At 30.0% G+C, this 15,416-nt stretch overlaps 1 protein-coding gene across 1 annotated transcript; it reads right to left on the reverse strand.

Moving 5' to 3' along the window:
• Nucleotides 1-318: 318 nt before the first annotated feature.
• On the reverse strand, nt 319-1,397 carry LOC148236331 (uncharacterized). Its single transcript, XM_088183242.1, has 2 exons — nt 1,204-1,397; nt 319-1,124 (listed from the first exon to the last, which is right to left on the reverse strand). The coding sequence occupies exons 1-2, from the start codon at nt 1,213-1,215 to the stop codon at nt 468-470; spliced, it is 669 nt and encodes a 222-aa protein (XP_088039368.1). The 5' UTR covers nt 1,216-1,397; the 3' UTR covers nt 319-467.
• Between the last annotated feature and the right edge of the window lie 14,019 nt (nt 1,398-15,416).

Raw genomic sequence — 15,416 nt, forward strand, 5'->3', positions numbered from 1 at the left:
AATGTGTAGCACATAATCAAAATCCCGCAGTATTTCGATACAAAATAATTATTATTATTTACACAATATCTTGCTGGTTGTTATCATTTACTCGGTAGTTGTCTTCATTAATGTTTAAACATAAATCAACCAAAGCATACGTCTAACAATTTATTTTTCTTGTCTTAAAATATTGTTCTGATTTTCCACTTAGAGATGTATGTGAACATGTTGCGAGAAATTTAATATATTTTCTTTAAAATATCTGTTTCTTAAGAAAATATGTTTATACCTTGTAGATTAATTTTGTGACATGTAATGCTAAAAAATAAACAATTATTTAAATGTATAATATCTTTATTACACGAAAATATAAAATAGATAGTTACATATATGCAAAATCGACTCGATCTTAAAATCTCATATTTGTGTTCCAATTAATTGACTATTTTGTGAATGGCAACGCTGGGCATTTTTAAATTAAAAATTTAATAGAATGCTGAATAAGGAGAGAATCTAGGCACATGGGAGTATCCAGCGTATGGAGAGTATCCGAATGGAGAAGCAGCTGAGTATGCGAAGGGAGCTCCGTTGGTGTATGCTACAGGAGCTCCATTGGTGTACGCTACAGGAGCTCCATTAGTATACGCTACAGGAGCAGCGTTATAGGCTATCGGTCTGGCAGCTGAATAAGCAGCAAACTGAGGAGCTGGAGCAAAATATGGTGCTGGTGCAAAGGATCTGCTGGCTACAACAGGAGCTGATCTGGCGTCGATGACCGTAGGCAGTTCATTACTGACTGTATCATACACTGGAGCTGCTGCTACAATTGGAGCTGCTGGAGCCACTACAGCTGGCGCTACCAAAGCTTCTTTCCTCACTATGGCGTTGAATCCGTTGATTGGATCGGCTGTATAGTCTACGATTCTCCTAGTTCCATCAGCTTCTAAGAGAGAGTATTGTCCTCTAACCACATCTCCGTCTCTGGTTTCTTGGTGGTTCTTGGAGTCTCCAGTCAGTTGGTCTTGAACGTCATATCCGTAGCTGTATTGAGGATGTGGATCGTAATCTGCGTCGACAGCGTTGACCACTGGGACTACTCCAGCTTTTGCGCAAGCAATGCAGGCCAAAGCGAGGAGGAGCGACTGAAATAATTTGAATAATGGTTAACTGGTTGGATTGTGTGGGAAGATCAAGCAAGGGAATGTAGGCTTGAGAGCGTACCTTGAATGCCATTGTTTGAGGGTGTGTGTTGTTTGATCGTTTAGAGACGATTAATACTGTAGTCGGGCGCAAGGCTCCTTATATACTGTACGAGGATTGTTTGGATCTGGTAACTAATTGGTCTACCACCTACCATTGCAGCAACCACATCAATGGGGGACGCGATTTTCGATACGAGAGCGAGTGGACGCAACCTGAATACTTCAAATACATATTAACATTATCAATGCTTATTTGTTCTACTAAAACCTCTATGATTTTTTACACCGATATGATGAACCAGAAGTAGTCGATAAGTAATACATAAAATACCTGAAAAAATTAAAAAAACATAGCAGGGATCATAATAAGCAATAGTGAAAAGGTTGATAAGATAATAATCTACACAAACACTGCTCTGTGTACTTACACATAGTAGTACATCACTCAGGGTGAACAACCAATCACAGGGTAGAAATTATGATCATGCTTTTAACCATGCCATTGTGCACTGACTGTAAAATCTAGGCTTACTGGCAGCTATTTTAAGATATGCGCGCATAATTTCGCACTTTGCGCTCAAAATCTTACTTTTTGTTAGTGCAACTTTCAACTCATTATTTACCTAAATTAAGTTTATATAAAGTAAGCTTTAGGCATTTTAATACATTATATATATATATTACTAGATAAGAATAATGCTAAAATAAACAGATGGGTTGTCTAGTTTTGTACGTTTTAAAGTAGTATCATTAGATTATACAACAAAATGCATTTATGAACTGTATCTGAATAAAATCAAATAATCAATTAAAAATAACTGTGCTTTAAAAATGCTTATCTAATATTTTTTTTTGATAAAACTGCGTTTTAATTTGACAAAACCTGTTTTTTTAAATGATTGTAGAAATATATCTATACGTCATTTCGTTTTAGTAGTCCTTTAAATTCATCATAAAACAGTGTGCTAGTTGTTGTATTCTATATATGTACATATTTTAAAGCCTCTAAAACAGTGAACGTCACTCTATCCAATTTTTACACACATACATAAAGTCGTATACGTCGCACGAAAATACGATTGTGTGTTGTTTTTGTTTCTACCTGCGCTGCAATAACGGTTATTATTTCGAAACTGCAGCGTATATGCATAGTTTGGAAAGTTTAGAAGAGAGCATAAACACTTTTACACGCATGATATATTATTTAAAAAATGCAATTAAAAACATTTCAAAAATTAATAAAATATTTTTGGTAAATAGTGATACAAATTACATACATAAAATATATATAAATTTACATATAAAAAAATACATATTTTATAATACTATTAATTACATTTAAAAAATAAAAATTCAAAATAAAATCACGGTTAACGTTTTGGATAAAAAGTGGATTGAATATATATCATGATGTTCACTGCTCTAAAATCTAAAACAGTACTGATTTATATTTTTATTACTGAAAAAATGGATTTTAAATTATATTAAAAATTTCAATAAAATAATTCAGTAAAAAAGGTTGCAAAATATACAATTCCAAACCATTAAAAACTTTTTTTGTATGAATTTATAAACAAAATAGAATCTCTAAAATACATCTACGTTTTAAAAATATTGCTTATTTATTTTATTTCAAATTTGATAAATGCAAAATTATTATGCGGAATTTCTTATGGCTTATCATCGTTTCGAAAATCAGGTTGAACTCTTGGAATTCGTGTGACTGCTTTGATTTGACCAAATTGCCGATGCGAGTGAAGCTGCTGCTTTTCTTGATCTATTCAGCGTGGCTCTCTGCTTGATGCAAGTCGCAAGCGAAGTGGTGGAAATAGTTTTCCTGATTGAATTGTTCGAAGAAAGTGATTCAATATAGTGTTTTGGCATACAAAACCTTGAATAAATAAAACAATTTTAAGCTTTTTTCCAATCTTTGATTATCTGGTCAATGTCGATGATTCTGGGTGGAAGCAGACTTCTTGATTTAGTGTAATACAAATTTTAACATACTCGTTCGTAGGTATAACGACGAGTAATATATTTTAAATCTGTAAAAATGGGCAACGTTGTCTTTATATTTATTTATTGCTCATCCAATGCGTCACGTGATCGAAAATAACACATTATATTATTTCAATACACAAAAAATCATAATTATAGTAGCACACAAAAAATTATAAAATATAATCTGAATAGATGAAAGTCGTTTGGAGCAATGTCTAATGAATACGGTGGATGAGAAAGGAGTTCTCAAGAAAATAGTTAAAAAAATATCAAAAATACTAATAATTATACACACTGTTAGATCATAATATTATTGAATCAATACCGGTATTTAGTATTGAAAGTTTGATGTATATGACGTACTGATTTAAAAATTAAAAACCTTATTCAATGTTTATTACAGTATTTATTTTTATGAATTTTAAAGTAAAATTATTGACTATTGAGATACTTATGCATATTGAATTTAAATTCAATTTGGTTGACTGTACGCACAGCTGAGGACCTAGGTGAGCTTCAAATGTCATCACACGAATGTAAATCAGATTCGACGAGCGTTTTGTCCGAACGTTTGCCACTTCTGTATAAAAATATACGTTCGGACTAAATGTTCGGTCAAAACCTTTGCACGTAATTCACGCACGGTCAGAATACCAATTGTCAAAATGTCAAAACATACAAACATGCGCTTAAAATAAAAATATAGCGTATTGCGTTTAATTATTCTCACCGAGATTAATATCGAGAGGGATTCTTGAAATTTCGGTGTTAAATGTCAACCGTTCCAAGAACCTTCAGAGACCTTTTTAATTATGGCACAAAGGCCGAGCACGCAGGATCCAGATTAAAATCGTTGATCTCGTTTTTCTTCAAATTTATCACGAACGTTCCAACTTCCTAAAGTTTGCGCGAATTCGACATATTGCCCAATGCGTGCCAGTTTTGCCTAATATTCACCTTTTAATAGGCGCAGATCTTAATCTGCTAATGCTCCAATGTATCACGATCACTTCTTATGTATTAAAGCAGAATCAACAATGACAATACTATTGATCAATTTACTAACATTTCTAGTATAATAGATACCACAAATCGACGAAAAAATACGTTACTTAGTATTTCAAAAAAATACAATATATTTATATGTATTTTAATAAAATACATAAATTCAGATAGAAATTCTTATCAAAAATAAAATAAATCGCGCAGTGAAATATAAATTCACCATTTATATTAAAAGAAGCATTTTATATACGATATGTTATCATAAATTTCTCACATTTCAAGGCGTAAAGAGCCAGTGGTCCTCAGTGGATTCGGATGATTGATGGGTTATTATAAGAGGCGGAGCAAGTTCGTGAAGGAGATCTGGGGTCTATATTATATAGTATGTTATTCGTTTAATAATACAAAATTGTATACAATGTTTCATCCCTTTGATTGGAAGTAATAGTCGATCGAAGATGACCTTTTAAAGACCTCGAATGAGATTCCCTTATGGGATGTACCGTGCCCGATTTGCTTCAGTTTGGATGCGAAACAATGATTCCGGTTCTCCAGAGATGCCAATGACCACAAGCCGAAGGTCAGATACTCCCGGAACGGCGATGTCAAATGCCAGAACCAGAGATTTTCAATCTTGGACAATAAATCGATAGTTGGGCGCACGTTCTTGTCCGAGCGGAAATTAATGGTACACTAAACAGCGTAAATTACGTGCACTGTCTCTAAATCACAGCTTCTAAACTATGTATTTGTCTATTGTTAGGTTATAATGTTTGATACAATTAATAATTATAAAATATTTTTGGAAATTCATAAAAAAAATTGCATAATTGTACATAATACATCCCGTTTTTACGTTACTCGCCAAAATTTTAATTAGCTACTCTTGCCTTGACATTCCTTTTGTCCAAGCCACTAAAACGCCGTTTTAGATAAAAAAATTGTTGCTTTTTAAAGAATTTTGTGCAAATCGACTGCAACATGATCAAGGCACAAGAAACTTTGCATTTTATCCAAGCCAATAAAACGATGATTTTTGCAAAACAGGGAACAGAAAGAAGATTTTTTTATTATGTATACATTTAACATTTACTGGAAAGAAACTTCATTCTTATTGAATCCAGTGCAAAGTATTTTAAGAAGTACTTGAATGCAAGGAAGATTATTTAACCCTTTGAAGTCCAATATTTTTTTTTATTGAATCCACTGTGGTCCAATTTATTTAATCACAACAATTAGGCTTCTAATCAATTATTTTTATATCATTTATTTAGGGTATACCCTGTACCTGTTCCAAATGTTGGGACCATTACCTAGAAATAGACCACCCAAGAATGCAATGGCAAAAAACAAATGCTTCACTCTATCATTGTAAATAGTATTTAGTTAATTGTTCACTATTGTAATTCATACAACACCAATGGTTATCAATATATTTTTAATCGTACGGAATTTCTTGTTTTTTTTATTACATAAAACACGAAACACTAAATATTATTACGTTTATAAACACCACTAGTTTTTTTTTACATAATATAAGAAACTACTATATGGGAATAGTAATTAAAATATCAAAACATCGCTTCAGATGACAACTAGATTGTGTGACACATAGAAAATAAATCAAATGATTAAAAAATTTAAAATTCAATAGGCAATTCAAAGTTCTTAAATCTTATTTCTGTAACATCCAGCCAGACTATTCCAGTCACAGTTGCAAGAGTTGTAACTCAGTCTCTTTCAATAACAAGAGTAGGAATCGCGCAACACAGAGAGGGTCTACCGCCGGGGCTTCGCCCTTGTTTTTTTATTGTTTGTGTTAGACAAGATTCAAGCGCTCATATTGAGATTCATAGCATTTCATTAAATGACATGCAATTTTCTGTCTAAATTCGAGAGGTTCCCTGTTTAGAATCCACGGCAAAACCAATAAAATCATGCGGTCTTTTAAAATAATATTTTAAAATAAATGAGGAACATATAAACCGAATTTTGATCTATATGAGAGCGCAAAAAACAATTATCCCTTCTCAGAAGTCAAAAGCAATAAATTATTAGATCAATAAAAATCAAGAGCAATAAGTTTTTATTAGATCAAGAACGCTCGTTACCAAGCGTTCTTGATCTAATAAAAATTCTAAAACTATAATTAGTTTTCATTAGGTTAGGTTTGGGTTTGAACAAAAAATGGAGGTTTCGCAACTGTCGAATAAAATTCACTTAGCAGTTAAATTATATTTTCGCTACTAAAAATATATATTATATTCTACTGGTGTATTAGAATGTATTTGAACTTCACTCGTGAAAATATAACTTCACTGAAAAATACACATTCACTGTAGCATTTATACGTCGCATGTGAATAAATAATGATAAGTACGTAAATTTATATATTACTACCTACGTATGAAAAATTAAAATCATATCATTTTATTAGAACCTACCAAATAAATTATATTTTCACTGGGAAAATATATATCTACCGGTGAAAATGTATTCCGATATAATTTCATTAAAATTACATATTTTGAGGATAGATTTTTTTAAATTTTTTTGAGGATTTTTTGCTTAGAATCAGGAACGTTATTTAAGCTTTTTTAAGGGGGGGAGGGTCAAAAGTTGGCCAGTCAGTGCTATTTTTTTTAATATTTCGATTACGTTCTGATTCATAGTATTTCATTAAATGACATGTATTTTTGGCCAAATTCAAGGGATGGCAACTGGCCGCCAATATTAATACATTAAAAGAATCAGCTTCTGTAAAAAGTCCAGAGGCGGCCATCTTATTTTTCATAATTAATGAAATACATAAAATGTTCAAATAATAAAAAAAATCCAAAGAAATCTTTAAATTTGTATGTTTTTTTTAAAAAGTTCGGAAACTAAAGTTGGATCAACCTTTATATATGATATCCTTCAGCATGAAAAATTTATCGTACAACTGAAGGACTACTCTTGATTAAAATAAAATATTCAGCGTAATTAATCCTCGCAACGTTATAGATCTATAATAGGTCACAAAATAATAAATATATGACAATTGATTCATCAATATCAACTTCATGTTTCAAAATTTAATGCTCTTAAAATATATTGTGTAAGTATTGAGTTGAATTAAGAACAGTAATATAATTTTACGTAAAATATTTACGTAAATATTTACGTAAATTTAAAAACAATTGTTTTTAGATTGAGAACCATAGATAACAATTTAGACGTCTAGATTTTCAGCGGCTGGTACTAACTGGTCAAAAAATTGTTTCCAAATACATCGACGAATTTTATAAATTTGACAATTCCAGGTAAAATGGTTCGGAATTATTTAATATTTTTATCGTAATATATTGATAGAAGTATCTTTGAGTAATTAATGAAATAAAATACTGTAAAATTTTATCATAAAAATGGCTTCAAAAAATGTAATACATGCCTATTTTTATTTTAGTTTTGCTTGATTTAATTTAATTTATACGACGACGATAGACGGCACACAAGTTTATTCGATCAAAAGTATTGCAGAGAATACATTTTGTCAATGCATTATTTGATATAAACACTGTTATAATAATTTATGATCTTAAAAGCTTGTTTGCGAAAAGTATTCTTTCTCTTAGTATGATCCTTTCCGATACGTTTCTCTGTTTCATTAAATGATTAAATATAGATAGAAATAATAATATGCTTCGATAAGAATATCGACCTTCGTGTTTGTTATTATTGGAAAATACTTATTCCGCAGCAAACTTTAACAACCTTAAATGAGATAAACGAGAGTACAGAATCCCGGACCTTGGCCTTTACCGAGCTATCGTTTCCCGGCAGGAATATACCTAACTGGTCGTTGTTGGATTGTGTTTTAAATATCACTTGCCCCCGAGAAACGGCTACGGCTATAAAAATCCAACTACCCACAGGTGAGTGCATTAACTGCATCTGTGCAATCTGCTCCGACATCTCCAAAAGGAGAATCCGCCTTCGAATCGTTCCTATGAATCGTAATTTATTAGGCGGAATCAAGTGTCCGATCCAGATACGATTTGCAAGTATTTCGCATTAGACCAATTTATGACCAATCGAACCACAAATATCAAGTTCGATTCAGTAATAATTGAAACAAAACACATATGCATGGGTGTTGTTTTAAGATAATAGATACAAAAAAAATTGACACAGAATTAACATTGTTTATAGACAATGTCAATAGTTGACTAGATAAAAAATATGTTCATCATAATGGCGAATATTGCAACAATAGCTCAATAAATAGTTTGATAGTACAGAGAAACGACATAATAAATATGAAGATCATCATATGATAGCAGAAAAAATAAATATATACTACAAATACAATATATTAAGAGTATAGAAGAGACTGTAAATTCAATAAATTAGCAATAATGGAATAAATTAACCAGAACGGATAAAAATATAATTAAAAAAACGTGGGAAATACTAGGAACTAAATTACATTATTTAGTAAATAAAGCACCTTCCGAAAAAAAATACCTGATACTTTAAAGATTATTACTATTATACCTACACCTAAAATAAAAAATAGTAAAAAGTTGAGAAAAAGAGACTTGTATTAGGGGTCTGAATTATTTAACGAAAACGACACTATCTATCTATAAGATAAGTGACGCAAAATTATGTTTTAATTGATATTTTAATCAATAAAATATATAATAGTAAATTATAAATAAATAAAAAGTAAGTAGTTTGTACCCTTTTTATATTGAAGTCGTAGATAGTATATATTTAATTAAATTTTAATTTTATTCTAAATATTTTTTATGTTTAAATGTGGATTCTTAGGATTTTTTTATTAATATTAATTATAACTAATTCTCATGTGTATATTTGTTGAGTGTATAAATAATTAGCTATATTATCTAAATAAATTATTAAAATAACAATAATAATATTTTAATTAATCTAAATTTAGTCTGTACTCCAAGGTTAGGATTTCTTCAAAATCAGACATACGTGTTGTAAATAAAACGCATGTAGCAAAGCAATCCGATACATTCGACGCTAGAATATAAATCTACATTTCGAAAGATGACACTGTTCGAACTTGGTCGTTATAAACATTTCTTCCAAGGTTGTAGAACCCAGAGGATCTAATCGATTGGTATGTAAACATAACGATTGTCTGTGCTTTGGCAACAGTTTAAAACTGGGCCATTATCATACTTGTGCAATTAAACCTTTCTCAGGCGTTCAACTTAAACTACCTGATGAACATGGACTGGATTTTAGTAGAGATGACCACCAGAATGATAATTCGAGGTGACAAAGTGCATTTCTGAATTACGAAAGGTGGATCAGAATTTTCGGTATATGTTACATTGCAATGACGTGTCAATGAGTTTCTATTGCGGTATTAAGCGTGACTATTTTAGAAATGGATTACAGAATAATAAAAACTGAGCAATTGATTCGATAGATTTTATAATGTCAAAGAAATGTAGGTTAATGCTAAATATTTTAATAATTAATTGAAATAAATTGTAGCACTATAAAAAAATATTGATAAAGGTTAAGAAATATTACCGTGAAAAAAACGACCGGTCTTTACATCCTTATTGAACACTTACATTCCAGTATTCCGATTATTTTTTCAATAAAAATATCTCTGTTGTTCACTACAAATAAATTTTAATGGCAATGGGCTAGCGACATGACGCAAAAATTTCCCTTCTAGCGCAATCACCGCTTTTAAAAAGGAATTTATTTATTAAATATAATATTTTTAAAACATTTTATGTAATGCGGAAACATTACAGATTTTTTCTACTAAATAAAATACAACAAAACCTTCGTTAAATTGTGGTATTATCTACATTTTATCTAAATCTTCGATTTAAACATTACATTTTCAACTTGAAATATCATATTGCTTAATAGTTTCACTCGTCACATCGCATAAAATATACAAAAAGTAAACGTCTGCGTGAAACCTTTATAGGATTAGGATATTATCAGCCGTTAATATTCAAATGTTTTGTAGACAATGTGGGTGTGTTGTTTTAAAAAATTTATAAAAAACAAACGCGAAATTTATATCCAATAAATCAAAAAATTGTTTATTTTTATTGCGTATTGGCGATTTTTTTGCTTTTCGTGCGGTACCTATTTATGTTTTTTCAACTGTTTTAAGTGGTTCAAAACTATTGGGTTACTAAAATCAAGCTGTAGAATTGTTATGTGTGATTTAATTAGACCTTTAGTTGGTCGTTTGAAAATGGACACCTAAAACTTTCTTCATTTTCAAGGCACTCGTTCCAGCACGATTTTTTTTAAACAACCATTATATTATACGTTTCTAATCAGTAACCACGCTTAAAAGGTTCTTAAGTTTACAAGCAGTTTCTGTTATTTTACTATTCGTTTTTAATTTATACAAAAAACTCTAAAGCGCGAGGAAATGACATTGTCATTTTAAAAAAAGATGTGGTTCTTAAAACAGCGCTACAAGAAAATAGGAAAAATCTCTGTATAATAAAATTATGTTAAACCATATTTTAATATGTTTTAAAAATATATATATTAAATCATAATACAATAGTTTAAATAGATCACAATAATTTTTTTTTAATAGGAACATATCCAGAATGTAATCTTAAACTATTACACGCATAATTAATTTCCTCTAAATATTACATCCTTTAACTTAATATCAATATCATAGATTACAACAAAACCTATCGTCGTAATATCATAAGCAATTTTTTTGCGCAAAGCGATGACCTTGCCATCATTGTCAAGTATTACGCCACCACGTGCGTGAGTGAATCGTTTTATATTTCGCACACGCGTATAAACCAGCGGTTCCAAACCCGTGCGACATTTTGAAGCCAAGGGCGACCCGAAAATGTCAACGGTTTGCTCTTAATTGATTAACGAAACAAACATTGAAAGTGGTTCATATTTAAAAGACAAAATGAGAGCAATTTGAATACAGTAGATTTTGTAATTGGCGAATGATAACCTTTTAAAAACACTTCCATATATTTAATTTTTACACATAACTAATAAAATTATTCTTAAATTGTCTATGCTACAAATATAAACTTTGAGAAGTATTAGAAGTATGCCCACTTTCGATTTCTAACAATAAAGTTATTTTTGGCAATACATTTTCTAATGCCAATACAAAAAAGGGCGTGTCAAGAAATTAGACGCCATTTATGATCTAAGTATGCAGATTAGCTACGTCATATCAAGAAGTATAGATTGATTTCAGATTAGAATTATTAGTCATGGTAGGTGGTTTGAACTGCATCGCCTTCGTCGCAGAATTTTAAAGCACGTATACCAAAAGATGTTCAAGAATATTTATTGATGATTCTAAAATGTTTGCATTATAACAAGCTTTTGTTACATTACAAAACAAAATAATGAAATGTGTAAAATTGATGATTCTGCACCGTTAATAATAAATAAATAATAATATACTGTTTGGCGATTGGATGTGACGGGTGGCAATAAGACACAAATTAATACTCTGTAGTAGTGTTTTTTTTTATTATTGAGAATTAATAAAGTTTACATGGTAATTTAAAATTGAATTAAAGTTACTAATCGAGACAATCCGTCACGCCAGTGTTACCAGAGTGCCGCCAAGTTTTGGCCATAATAAACCTGAATAAATACATATAAATAGGCCATCTACAACTAATAAATAATTATAAATTTTAAAGCTTTAAATCTAATTCAAATACGAAAACAAAGTTTTTATTATGAGCTATAAAAATTTAATTAAAAACACATTAATTCTTAGTTTGTTATACAAAGAATTATAAATTATCTAAAAAAAAAGAATGTAGCCCATAATAAGTGCATATTTTCAAAACAGCTATAAGGTCTGATAAATCATTTAGAAAATACAAATAGAGAATTTAGTTCAGCCCCAAATCATCCAGATTTGATTTGGAGTCGAGAAAAAAATAAGAACGTTGATATCACATATAAGCCAGAGTCTTTTCACTTCGCTTTTGAATTGGAAAAAAATAATAATTCAGCCCTGAACTCAAATCTAGCGTAACTTACACTGAATCGACACAGGCGACACTTTTTAAGTCAAAATAAAAACAGCCGCTTCTACTTCGAACGCCAGATCTGGTCTAGCAAAGCAGTCGTTTTAAATCTCCAAGAATTTTGAGACTTGGTAAGCAATTAAAATGTAATTGCTGTATATTCAAAAATAATACCCCATAATACCATTGAGATTCAGATAATTAAATAATATAAAAAATAGCAATTTATTTATTAATTTTAATAATAAATTTATTTCATAGACTTTCACGTTAATTGCTGTTATTATATCTAATTATTAAAGTAAATATTTGTAGATATACCTAATGAAAAATAATAATAATAATAAAAGTCAAAAAAAATATTTAACTTCTACATTGATGCAGACAAATTTTACAGAAAAAATAAACTTGCAGAAACTAAAATTAAAATAAAATAAAATAGAATGTGTATGTTTTACTTTTTTTTTATATGAAAATATTTAAGTAATATACTCTTTTATAATATTCTAAAAATAATAAATATTAATTTAATTTAATTGTTTTATATTTTTGAACTATAAATATTAAAAATTCTATTAAAATGTGTATCTATTATATATTCCACAAATACGATCGTTTAAATAGATCACCATAATAAATTTTCCCATAAAGACAGATCCAGGATGTAATCAAAAACTATAACGCGCATAATTAATTTCCTTTTAGCTAAAAAAAATTAACATCAAAATAGATAATTAATGTTGTCGAGATTTATTCATCATCGTCAATAACACAGCTTCTCAATATTTTACAATATCTTTCACGCACTTCCGTTTTCAAAATCCAATAAATAATATTACTTGTGTAAATATATCACCTTAATTTTGTTATCAATATCGTGATGTATATTTGTTTTATAAATTGCACGATTTTATAAACCAGCATTTCCAAAACCGTGTGTAACGACTAAGCAAAGGGTGCTTAAGGTTTATTTTTGTTTTGGAGCTGTAGAAATAATAATATTTTTTACTAACTAATTTTATCTAATTCCTTTAACATTAAAAATAGTACTAGTGTTTTACATTAGGTAATAATTTTAATACAGTGAACATTTAATAATGAACAAAGTTTTAGTTTAACAAGAATTTTGGAACCCCTTAAAATTTTGCACAATATTCACGTATACTTTTAATTATCATTAGCCACCACAACAATTAAAAAAATTATACCGTTTTTAAAAACGCACTTTTAGAAAAAATACGCATGCCCTGGCATCGAATATGTATTATTATACATATCCTTTGTAATTATTAGACGGTCGTCTACAATTTTCCACCGTGGACGTCACGCTTTTATTTGGAGGCAGAAGACGGAGATTAAAAGAGCCATCTTTCCGATATTTCTAAGCTACTTCAAAAGACCAGTATAGATAATATGACACTTTAAACATCACTAACTGTTTTTGAACTGACAGACTCAAGATCCAATTCAGCTAACAGATGAAGAACTAGAAACCAGTGTGACACAATACTGACACCTTTATTTTTACTTTATACATATCGAAATAAATTCTTTTGACTGTAAAAGTCCCACTAATCTCAAAAATACTGATATAAAATTTTTGTGCACTTATATTATATATAAATTATATTATTTAATAATGGTCAATAAGATCACTTGCTGTTATTTATATGCAGTGAACTAAATTTTGTGTTGCATAATCGAAAGTGTATATAATGTTATAAATTGGCCACCAGGTGCCATTTAAGTGTTTGCTTTGTCACAGACGTGTCTGAACACTAAAATTTTATACAGTACAGGAAGACCCAAAAATACTAATTCTCAAAAAAGAATTATATGAGATTGAATATTAAATAATATTTTTGTTCGACTTATAATAAATTATCAAATATTCTGATGTGTCTTGTGATGAAAAAATCATATACATTTAATATGTTTAATTAAATCTTACTGTCCTGTCCTTAGTCAGAGTTTTTTTTTTGTTAAAACAAAGTTTGTTTTTGTAGCGGGCTCACTCTAGATTCCGGAACAGAATATGCGAAGAGAGAAGCGGTGGTTTTTTAAAAATTAATCTAATACAAAAAAGCAACAAATTATTTTTTTGTTAATTGTAATTGTTTTTCGTTTGTTAATTGTATGTAACACAGACAAACTGAAACGCGCGAGCGTTACTCGGGTTGGTGCAAATCGGCACATGTGCCGCGTGCGAGTTTATCTCGTTCAAAAACATGAAGTGGTTAAACTCTGAAGAGAATTTCAGAAGAAAAAGTCTCTAAGAACGTCTCAAAAGAATTCTTGGTTACCCGCATTTTCATATTTATATCCATAGCCCCCGCTATGAACGATTTTGTTGTCCACCTTCTTCAATGAAACGACAATAACAGCAAGGTGGTGACTTTTTTAGAAACAATTTTTTTTATGATTTAAAAGCATAAGTAAATTCCTTTAATCGTGAATAGAAAAGTGGTTCAATTGCTGAATCCGACATTAAATTTATTACACAAACCGTTGGATGTATATTTATATGTAGGATTAATCGAAGATTACTCACTGATAATCCTCGATTTAGTCTACATAGTTTGAATATGAAATAACGTCTCCTAGTTTTTATTATCATAAATAGTGAAGTCTCTATTTTTCTCACAGACATTATCATAAAGTATTCCGTACCATGTGGTCCGTCAAGACACTGATAATATATTCAGCCGAGTTGCAGCTAGCTTGTAGCGATAACAATCATTTTATATTGTATCAATCAAGTTATTAATAACACTAAAAGCTTGAGCTACTGAGAGTTTACTTCTCGAAACCTTTCGCGATAAAGTTTAAGCCATGAAGTTTGGAAGAATCGATGATAACTTCAAACCCTCCTAAAATCTTCACAAGATAAGCCAATTTATAACACTAAATACACATATATCATAATACTTTTCGATCACACTATCTCCAAGTGACTCAATTAATAGTTTAGGAGACTTTAAAAAACTGGTTTAATAAATCCATTGCGCTCGGAGGCCCAATGTAAAATTCCGATGACGTTTTTTTTATTCTTAATCAAAACTGATCTCAAACAATATGCGTTACAGATTCATACATTTTTTGTGTTTTTTTGTCGCGTGCAATATGCAATATTAATAATTTACGATTAGAGGGCAAAATTATGGTCCAGTAATAATTTTGCAGC

Source organism: Plectrocnemia conspersa, unplaced genomic scaffold (assembly GCF_051122295.1).
Source record: "Plectrocnemia conspersa isolate PC_06_02 unplaced genomic scaffold, ASM5112229v1 ptg000003l, whole genome shotgun sequence".
In the NCBI taxonomy this organism is placed as follows: Eukaryota; Metazoa; Arthropoda; class Insecta; order Trichoptera; family Polycentropodidae; genus Plectrocnemia; species Plectrocnemia conspersa.